This window comes from Lonchura striata, chromosome 2 (assembly GCF_046129695.1).
Source record: "Lonchura striata isolate bLonStr1 chromosome 2, bLonStr1.mat, whole genome shotgun sequence".
Classification (NCBI taxonomy): domain Eukaryota; kingdom Metazoa; phylum Chordata; class Aves; order Passeriformes; family Estrildidae; genus Lonchura; species Lonchura striata.
Window position 1 is genome coordinate 3,850,412 of NC_134604.1, and position 11,386 is coordinate 3,861,797.

An 11,386-nucleotide genomic window follows, 5' to 3' on the forward strand; every position below is an offset into this window, starting at 1 on the left:
GCTTTTGCACTGCAGTGCCACATTTCTAGGTTGGGGGAAGCTCTTTTGTCTGGGTAACACAGCCCAAAAGTGTTTGCAGGGTTCTTTCTGCACTGCAGTGCAGAACTCAGCAAGGAATATCCAAGTCAGGTGGATGGGGTCAGATCTCAGAATATTTCTATGCAGCTATACAGAAAGGCCAGAGAAAGTCTTCAAGCACCTTTCATTCAGCCTTACAGGTAAAGCCTTAATAGAAGTTTCTTTGGGTTTAACTTGGTGGGATTTCTGGTTTCCCCTCACACTTCACACCCATATTCAGTACATGGAAGGAAAACAAACTTTCTTCAAAGTCAAAGGTAAAGAAAGTGCATTTCTGTGGAACAATGAGATTTGGGTAACATTTTGAACATTACATACTGCTTCAAAGCACCACAAAGGACTAGTGAAATGGAATATCATTGTCCATTAAAATTAGGAAATCTTACTTGTCTTGCACTAAAGTCAACAGGACTAGAGTCTGAGTAACTACCATTAATTTTATCAGGCATCTTTAAATACATCTTTGAAAACCAAGTCAGATGCTATGCCAGTGGTCCTTAGATCAGGTAGGTCAGGTTTGCCTTTTCAGAACAAGTGAATATTTTTCTGAAGATTTACTGACAAATCAGTGGAACTTCGTAAATGTATAGAGACTGATAATACTGATAAATATGAGCTCTCTCATCTTCCTGCTCCAAAAGTTAGTTGTTCACCTAAAAAAAGGTGATGAATAGATAAAAAGTGTTTTCTACCTGTCATGTGTAGTGAGTCAGCACCTGCTTTCCTTGGGTTTCTTTCCCCACTTGACAGGTTTTTCACTCTGTCAGTTTTCCAAGGTGATCTATTGTGTCGTGGCTTCCTGATACCTCGGGCATGGAGCTGCATCCAGTGCCCTGGAACTGGGTTCACTGGGGAGACTGGGTCTCACATGATAAATCCACTCAGTCTGGAGCCCTGTGACCTGCACACTGCTACCCAAAGAGGATGATGTGCTCCAGATGTGGTGTTAGTCGCTTCTTGTCCTTCTTAGAGCTCAGCAGCATTGAGCAAAGTTCTAGACCAGATGTTCTGGTGTGTGCATGTAGATCTGAAAATGTAGATTCAAGGCTGGCTGGAAGCAGTAGCAACTCAGCTGATTTAAAGATACTCCCTGAGTGTTATCACTAAACATAGTCATGGTATGAAATCAGTTTTCTCTAGTATGCTTTCACTATTTTTTCTTATTTCAGTCCAAGAAGATAACTGTGAAAGTCTGAGCTGAAAAAAAAGGAAAGTTGAAAGTGAAATCGGGAAATTAAGAACAGCCTCTTGGGTTTTAACATGGAGTTCATTCTCATTTTCTTTATGCACAAGCATAAAGGAACAAGCATATAGGAACAAGCAATATCTATGAATACATTTTAGGCTGGATGCAATAATAAATATTTTCATGGATTTTTAAGTACTAAATAGTTCTTATTCTAGGATTACCAAACTATGTTCAGTCAGTCATAGGAGTTCAAGAATTGTTACTGAAAGAACCAATCACAATCAGTAATCACAGCCTGAGTTAAGGGCAACTTAAATGTTTTAGAGGACACCTATTTGTTATAAATCATTAGTGGGAAAAGGTATTTCTTAGCAGCCATTCATGAGGTATTTTTGACAGACTGTATTCATAAATTGAACACAGTCAAGGAAAGGTGCCTTTGTCACCAAACCATATGCAAAAACACAGTGAGGAAGCTGCTGTTTGGTACCATCTGGAGACCTCACCCTGTGCAGGTGGATGCCTGGAGCTCCCAGGGAGTGCTGGGTGCCAGCAGCTGCCACCAGGACGGAGGGTTTTAGCCAATGCATCCCACTGACTGGAGGATGGATCCAGAAGGGAAGAAGGAATGGTTGGTTAGCTGGGAATTAAGGTGTGAGACCAGACACAGCTCTGGGAACAAAGCTGTTGGGACAGAGAACTTAGGTACCAACGAGATGCTTATTTGTGTCTTTTCTAAGCTCTGTATAAAAACAACCAATATACTGCAAGCAAGGGATATTTGTACAAACAGTCTAGAAACTTTTCAAAGAAGTCAGCCTTTTTTGTTTGTTTTTCACTCTTTTTCTTGTCAAACTCAGGAAAAAACAGAAAAGGTATGAAAATATCCCCTTCCCTGGCTGTATTTCTCATGTGATGTTTTTGCAAAAGTACCAGTTGCATCAGCACTGTCAAGTAGTTCATAGACTCTTGAAAAACTTTTAAATAATTGTTAAATAATGACAGCATTTCAAAAATTCTTTTTTTCCTGCTGTCAAATAACCTGTCACAACAAAACTTCTGACTCATGCTAATATCTGCACAGCTATGGCTTTGCACAGGCCTAATTTTTTGCTTCTTTGCTCATAGCCACACAAGTAGAGCAGAAAATTTAGAAATCTTTGCAGCTCTGTGAGTGACAATGACAAGGTAGACAGACTTGGGCTTCCTACTTTGGCATGTTTCCACACACCAAATGTATCTTGACATGATAATATCAGTCTTTACAAAGGGGGAAAAAGAAAAGAGAAAGAAGAAAGAATACGAATAAAAGAAAAATAAAAGAAAAATGTAATGGGATCATTTTCATAAAATACTAGTGGGTTTTCTACATACTTGACAGTGCCACTTTTAATAACAGCTTTCACCTTTAGTTCTACCCTCATTATAATTTTGTGGTGGTTTACCTGGATTTTGTGATTCTGCAGTAACTCCTTTGGAATATTTTTCTTTAATGACATGGCTTTATGGGTTTTTGTAACCTTTTTCTCAGCAGTATGGCTTTTAACATTGTTAAGTTTATGGGTTTGCTGCAGAGCAGTGGTGCTCTGTCGCAAAACCAATGCAACAACAAATATTTTAGCTGTTGTATCAGGTTAGACTTAACTGATACAATCTTGGCTTGTGGGAAATTCCAGTTAAGTGCTGGATCTTACAAGGAGTCTAATATTTTTAAGTGCATGTTGTATGAATAGGCACCTGAGCAGCTAAAAATTATGCAGCTGATCCTCAGCTTTGAGCTGCCTGCTGCTAACAGCATGAAGATAAAAAGACAACACTGAATTATACTTTGTTTCTGTAAATGCATCTCATTTTGCAACCTAACAAATGGTGATTTCTTCCAGCGTTTATTTATGTTTGCATGATTGCATAAATTTGACTGATAAATGTTTTCCTCAAAAAATGGGTTCTTTATCTCAAGGGGTAGAGTGTTTGTAGCACTGCTATGCTGCTCCGTGTCTTTTAGATGGGTTTATTTTTCAGTGAAATATAAAATATGGCATTAAAAGTTCTGAGGCAGGGTTTTGTAGAGGGCTCAACAGAAAAACATGCATTTAAATAAAGTTTTTCAGTAATTAATTTTTCTCTCTTTCCCTAATGAATCATTGACAACCATTTCACAGGAGCAATTAGTCATTCCAAAGGTTCGAGTATGAAAGGTAATTGCTTATCTGCAATAACAAGCATTTGCCAAATTAAGGGGGAAAAAGTAAACCACACATGAATCAGTAACACCTGTGTTGCGTGATGCTATTATTTATGACTGCTGAGGTGCATTTGTGTCCCTTTTGTCTCTTTTACTAATCAATGCAACTGAATTTTTGATTGAAATTTAGTGTTCTTTTCAATGACAAGTGACTCCTATTAGCTCCTTAGAAACCAGCTTCAACTGTCTCCAAGAAAACTTTGTATGGAACAGAGGGAACTGAGGAGAAAACTACTTTGGAAATGCTTGTAGGGCGCAGTTTCTTTAATGACATGCTTTAATTATTCAGCTGCAGACACGCTTTTCAGATAACTGCAGTTGTTGGCTCTCTGAACTGGGACTCTCCCAGCTCTGGCATGGCAAAACCACCAGAGAATAGCCTTGTATACACAGATAGGGAATGAGAACAAGACAAAAAAAACCACTGCACTTTAAGTATGCTTTCTTAACATCAGTGTCTTAATGGTGTCTAGCAGAAATTTTTATCTGGACCTTGCTGCATTTGTACATTTGTCTGCATTTTTCCTGTGTCTGTTTATCTTAAATATGTGGAATGTCAGTGGCTGCCTTCCTGTAAGGATGTGAGTTTTTCATGTAGTCTGTCAGTCATTCCTAATCTCCAGCTCTGCCAGCAGCTCAGTATTTGGGTTAGAAATGTGCAGACAATATTGTAAACCTAACCATCAGAACTATGAGAAAGTCTCACTTTTTGCATTCATTGAAGGAAAAGATGCAGGAAAAGAGCAGTGCAGTTACATTGGTGCTCACAAAGATCACAAATGGAACAACCTTAAAAGGGGATTATAAAATACTTCAGCAGTTAAAATGACAACTCTTCCTCATCAGGCAAGCTCAACAGCCTCTCTCAAAGTCTGTATTACTTTCAAAGAGCAATGGAGACATGAGATAAAAGTAATTGTGAAGAGACATTTTCAAAGAATACATGGTCAAAGTTCAAGAAGTGGTCAAGAAGGATGACTTTTCAGAAAATTGTTTTTGTGGAAAAATAACAACCTTTGAATGAACCTTATTTTACTTCAGAATCATTGATCTATAAGAGTTGGATTCAATCCCATAGAGTGAACTGCAATTTCAAAATTCCAGTAAAGTACCTCTACACTAGTAACTATGATTCTATAACAAGCAGCCTGTATTATTTCAGCTGAAACTAAGAGTCCAATTGCAGTTACCAGAAGGCAAAGTTTCTCAAACAGATTAAAAAAAAAAATCATTATTCAATAAAGTCAACCAGACAAGTACTTAAGAATCTTGAATATAAGAACTTTTTTTTTCCTAATTTAGTCAGTATTATTTCTTCTAAATTCCTGAATTTAACTACATCACTTTCCAGAATAGGCCTAATTTTCATTTTAAAATGTAAATTTCATTTTTTCAATTTAGAGTTTCATAAATACACATACGATGACGTATATTGAAAAGTCAGCTGTACTAATGTATATATTTGAATAACATATATATACACATAATATATATAATTTATTTTTATTTTTTATAATTTATTATTTGCATATATTAATAATATATATATTAATATATATTTGAATCCATCATAGATAAAATGGGTATTTAAAGCTTTTATATCAGCGTGATTAACGTGTGAAATTAACCGAAATACCGTAGTACCTTGGTCACAGTGCAGTAAATTCTGAGGTGATGTTCAAAATGCTTGTGCTGCTAGCAAGTTATGCTCCTGTCACGTCGTTTTTGTGTGAAATCAGCGTTTCCTCTGTACTTTTCAGGGTATAACCATCAGCGCATCTGTGAAAACCAAAGGCAGAAGTCTCCAGAATTCTACAGCAGGACAGCATCGGAATCCAACGTGTATTTGAACAGTTTCCATTACCCAGATCGTAGTTACAAGGACCATGCCTTTGACACGTTAAGCTTAGACAGCTCTGACAGTATGGAGACAAGCATCTCAGCATGCTCACCAGATAACATTTCCAGGTAAATCTTCTTTCCTTCTCATCCTGCATTGGTCACAATGAAAAAAGAGAGTATGTACATGTTGACACTGGCATAGTGTGAATGCTGCTGGCTAAGGAAATGCAAGATCATTAAACAGGCATCAGATCTATCTAGCTCCTCATAATTTAACTACATCTCACCAGTTTATTGGAAGATGGAAAATAGAAATACGGAAAAGTTAAGTGATAATGCTAAAGTTTGCAGAGCAATCAGTGCTTCCTCACCTGATCACTGCAGGGAAGGAATTTCTTCTGATAGGGAATTTCTCAGGGACATGTGCCATTGATGATGTACACTTCTTCTACAAGTCCAACATGTTAACCAACTAGATGCTTAAGCTGAAACACTCAGGCTTCCTCCAAAAGTCTTTTTGCCCTTTCCTCTCCCCTTTCTGAGTCAGTAAAAAATGATGAGATGAAACTGAAAGGCTTGCTTCACTCATCTTCAGAGGCTGTTAGCTCAGACACCATTTCTCAGATGAAAGGAATTTCCATGATCTGTATTAAGGGTCCACATGAGTCTCAAAATTGTGTGCAAACAATTTTCTCCTGACAGTCTGCTTTTTATTTCTGACATTATGGTAATGCTTTCATTCCTGCTCAGAGTCCTGCCCCAGAAGTTTCACAAGCATAAATAGAGCCTGTACAAAGATTAAATACAGCTTTGTCACAGCACTATGAATACCTTGTGAACACAAGGACAGCTTTTTTTGGCTAGCATGCAGTGTTTTATGTAGCATCTGTTTGCTGTTTCCCTGTTTGGCAGGGAAGCCCCCTGACTTCTCCTTTTAGTCATTATCACTGCAGTGTTAAAAGTTTCAGAAAATACCAGTGGCTGGTTTGTTTGGGCTTTTTTTCATTGGTCAGTGTTGTTTTTGGTTTTCTTAAAGGAAGAACATTAAGACTTGGGTTTTGAGGATTTCTGTTTTAGATGGATAGGTCAGCAAGTTTCTGATAGCTGGAGACAGGTTGGGAACTAACTCTGTAAATTGAGCTAATGTGCCAGTGATATGAAACCCTTCCTTCTCTCTCTGACTTCCTGCTCTGACCATCTTTAGTCCAGTTATCCTGTAAATCCAGTCTGCAGGCCAGGGTTGGGAAGCCCCAACAGCTTTTGAATTTCACTGCTCTTCTGCTTCCCTCTGACTCTTGCAGCTAATGCCAGAAGGAAAACAAAAGAAAGCAACACAAAGAAACAAACAGCCCAAATCAATACAAAAAACCAGAAAAGGACCCTTTACAACAGATCTTTCTGTTTCTTACAAGGCAAACTTTGGTGAAAGAAGAAAAGAGTGTGAGCTGATTTTTTTTTATAAAATCTGGAAGATGGGCAGTTAATTTTCCATGACAAAATTTCCCTTAAGTAAAATTAATTCAGACTGTTTTAGATGGTGTTTGACATATTTTCAAGCCATAGAAAACTTGAAAGGAAAACAGTTTATGATGCTTTTTTTCTGACCAGTTTAAAATGTCTAAGTTATATTTTACCCTGTTTAAGGTAAGAGAAACACTTTTTTTGTAGAAATGCATAAAATTTGTGGATGCTTAAAGTACAGAAGAAACAGAACTGCTGTAGTCATTCATCAACTCACCAAACATATCTATGTTTGTGTTAGTGGCTACTGCACTGAATTGGATCTGAACACTGTCAAATTCTTAAAATTATGTTGGACTGTAAAATATTTCCTTAAATAAAAACTATTATTTTAAATAAGAAATAATGGGGTTTTTTGCAGTGCTAGCACTTCAAACATTGCAAGAATAGAGGAGATGGAGAGACTTCTCAAGCAAGCACATGCTGAAAAGACTCGGCTGCTTGAGACCAGGGTAAGCATAATTTTGAGTAACTAAGAGTAGGCATGTAAATTTGGATAATATTCTCCTAATGCAACATAGAAACCTAGTCAGCTTATACCTAATAAACACTTAAAAATACCTTTTCCCCCTTGGCTTCACCTCACACTAAAACCTTGAGCCCATATGCAATATCTGCTATCTCAAAGGACAAGCTGATGGCAAAATCCCCAGAAATTTGTTCAGCATTGGTTTGACACCTGCTGGAGAACTTCTTAAGAAGAACCTTCATTTCTATTTGCAATTGTTACTCCAAATTTCAGTCCAGTATGCTGGATATATATTTCTGCTTACTTAAGGGACCAAAAGGTATTTTGCCCTAGCTTAGAAATGACATTGCCAACTATAGCTTTGCATATAATTGAAGTTCTCTGTGTGCTGTGGTATTTAGGAACGGGAGATGGAAGCTAAGAAACGAGCTCTGGAAGAAGAAAAACGCCGCAGGGAACAACTGGAGAAAAGATTGGAGGAAGAAACGAGCCAGAGGCAAAAATTAATTGAAAAAGAAGTCAAAATACGTGAGAAACAAAGAGCACAGGTCAGATATTAAATGGTTTTGAAGTGCAAGACTTCCCCTTCATATACAGAAAAGGACTAAGTGTATATCTGCAAATGGTAAACAAACTGCTTTCAGCTGAACAGATGGATTTAGTATTTCTGAGGTGCAATTGTTTTGCTAAAAGTATGTTTGGGCTCTTGGAACCAAGTATTCATTTATAGTTGGATAATAGCATAGGGATCTATTTAGCATTTTATATGTAAAGTGTCAATATTAATCCTATAAAGTTTGTTACAGAATATAGGCAGAGCAGAATTTTTTGGACAGAAAAACAGAAATTTGTGAGTGTGTTAATTTTATAAACCATTGGTGTGGAGTTGGTGGAGGTTTTTCTTTGTTTTGCATTTTCTTTTAATACATAAAATACCTTGAAATGTGAATTATCACTTCCAAACATTTGACAGAAAATAAAAAGACAAATAAGGAAGTTTTTCCAGCTCCACATCTACAGTACAAAGTAAATATATTTTTTTCTAAAGTTAATGGGACTGTACAACATGAGAAACATTACTTAATTTAAAAAGTGTTACCTTCTACATATTTTTGCTTCTTCTTTGTGCTTAGAGTTACCTTGAGTTTTCTTTAGGGTCTTACCTATTTGTTATTCCTCTAAAACAAATATTATTGTACCAATATAAAGTACAGCAAATAGACTAGGCAGTCATTGCTAGTATACCAGAGCAAGACAATGTCTCCATGTTAATAGATGTATTTGAGTGCAGAAGATTCCATATCATACTGAAATATCTTTCTGGTTTTATCTGTGCTACCTTTGCTGATGTTTCACCAGCTGTTTCTAGTTAAAGATATTCATTCATTTGTTTTTATATAAAATGTAATCAGGAACGTTAAATTTTATTTGCTTGCCTCCTTTTTTTTCTAATAGATTTGTTGACAACTCAAGTATGGCATAAACAATGCAATGCTGATATCCCAAATTAGAGTATGCATGTGTTGTAATAGAATGTTCTGTCAGTTGCTGCTAATTGTCAGACTTGGCAGAGAGAAGAAGACTGAATTGGCAGGAAGACAAAAATTTATCTGTCAAAAATGACTGATTTTTTTTTTCCTTTCCTTTGTACAGTGAGACCATTTTTTTTCCCCCAGCACCTTCTGACACTTAGAAATGTAAACGAGAGGAAGGAACTCCACCTTTGCATTTGCCAGAGCTGGTGCCAGCTCATATCATACAGGACTGCATAATTTTAGAAGGGTGTTAAGAGTTCTTGTGAGCAACACAGCTCCTGTTGCACCAAGAAGCTTTTAAAAATGCAATGAGGGAAAGTCCCTTTGATTTGAGACTCACAGTGGGATTTAAAAGGCTAACTTGAGGAATGGAGCAGGGGCAGATTAGTTTCTCCAGGTCACTGACTTCTCTGGAGTCCAGGGGAAGAGGGGGAGATGGTCCTTGCACAGATCCTTGAAAGCATCTAAAATCAGCTTCTTTTCCAAAGTAGCCTCCCTGCCTCAGCTGCAGCAGGACCTTTCTCTAGGAGACCTGTCTAAAATGAGGGGGTGGTGATTGTGCATAGACCCTCCAGGCAGAGAAAACAAGAATATTCCTTCAGCTGGCAGAGGTTCCAAATCATTATCTCCTCCTGCTTGTTCTCCCAGCTGATGCTGTCCAGGCTTGGTGCAGGGTTTTGAACTGCAATCAAGAAGGAGGCACCATCTCCTGCACTGCTTTCCTGTCTTCTGCAGAGGAATGTGAACTAGTTATCACAGTTCATTTGTTCAGCAGAAAATAATTCTGCTTTGTTCACTGCAATCTCTGTGAAACTAACTGGAGATTGCAGTTTATTCCCATTATTAATGTTTCTTGTGATAGCATGTTCTTATTTTTTATATATCATACTCTGCATAAAAATATTTGTAGCAGAAAATTAAAATTAAAGAGTGACATGTGTGCCGTGAGTATTTAGAGAAATAAAGGATATGCTTAACATCCTACATGAACTTCTTAGACTTCATCTAAGGCAGCAACACACCCTTACATTTAATTAATGTCTTAATTCTAAGACAGCTTTTCTGTGCTGTGGCCTCTGTTTTACCAGTTTATCAGCTGTTGATTTCAAGAAACTTCTATGCTCTATCTGGCTTTTACAAAGTTATCCAACACTATAAAGTTAGAAGTTTAAAGGATTTTTCTTTTCAAGAAAATTGGAGCTGCAGTAAAAGCTCTTCATTTTTCTTACATTTATTCTTAGACTCTAGGAGCAGTTTTCAGTTATGTCTTCGCAGCAGAAAGAGTAGGAGATGATAAAGCTTCTCTTAAAAATAATGTGATTTTCTTTTCTTTCCTGTAGGCCCGTCCCTTGACTCGCTATTTGCCTGTTAGAAAGGAAGACTTTGACCTAAGAAGTCACATTGAAACAGCTGGGCACAACATAGAGACCTGTTACCACATTTCTCTCACTGAGAAGACCTGCCGAGGCTTTCTGATTAAAATGGGAGGAAAAATTAAAACGTGGAAAAAACGGTGGTTTGTTTTTGATAGGAACAAGAGAACTTTTACTTATTATGCAGGTAGGTTGCAGGATTGCTGCTAGGGTACATCTGTTCTTCTCTTTTTTTTTATCAAAATCAGCTGAATTATGAACAATTGGGGAGTCCAGATAAAACTTAGATTTCCATTTCATCCCTTCCCTTAGAGGTCATGTCAACCTTTCACTGTAGCATTCAGTCTCATGCCAGGTCAGGCAGAATTGAGCATACAAAACAAAACAAAGGAGGAGATGCAGATGGGAAAGGGTAAAAAAGGAAGATGATCAGGTTACAAGTACACAGAATAATGGTTCCATGTATTTTATTTTTAAATATTATATATTTCCCTCAATGACTGAATGATTTCTAGTACCCTTCATACAAGGGTATAACTTATTATACTTACCGTGGAAATTGAAGTGAATGCTTCCACAGTCCTGTGCTTAATGTGAAGGAAAGGTTTTCAGGAAATTAAACATGCTGAGGTAGACTTTTTGAGTTTGCCTTATTTTGAAAATGCAAGGAATTTCAGCTGAAAAATACTCCAAAAATGTTTCAGTACATGAAGTTGTGTTACACAGTATCTGGATCCATTATAAGTATTACATTACTTTGCTATCTTAGGGTAAACCCAGAAATGGGGAATTTAAGAACATACTTATTTCTCCAAATGCTGTGCAAATATACACGTGGTTTGACTTTGAAGTTTCAGTTCTGAGGAAGCCACAAAATAACATTGTGCTCTGACTATTTATTGTTCAGAGAGGCCAGAAAGAGGCATATGCAGGATGGTCATTGCTGAGACACAGAAGAAAACACCAAGTACAAAAACCACACAGTTTCATTTACTACTGACATAACTGCTTTCCAGCAACTCATAAGGAACTTAAAACTGAATTCATTTCATTAAATTTATTACATACACACTGAATATTTTGTACTAGTTTGCAGTAATACAATGAAGAATGTGACAGACATTTTTTATTTTG

The 11,386-nt window shown here is 37.1% G+C and overlaps 1 protein-coding gene across 7 annotated transcripts in view; it reads left to right on the plus strand.

Moving 5' to 3' along the window:
• PHLDB2 (pleckstrin homology like domain family B member 2) overlaps positions 1–11,386 on the plus strand; it is a 63,120-nt gene that overhangs the window by 47,890 nt on the left and 3,844 nt on the right. For all 7 annotated transcript variants that reach the window (XM_021535383.3, XM_021535389.3, XM_021535391.3 and 4 more), the window contains 4 exons: positions 5,273–5,480; positions 7,237–7,327; positions 7,746–7,892; positions 10,220–10,439. In XM_021535383.3, coding sequence (XP_021391058.2) covers positions 5,273–5,480; positions 7,237–7,327; positions 7,746–7,892; positions 10,220–10,439 — 666 coding nt within the window. The remainder of the gene's footprint in view (positions 1–5,272; positions 5,481–7,236; positions 7,328–7,745; positions 7,893–10,219; positions 10,440–11,386) is intronic.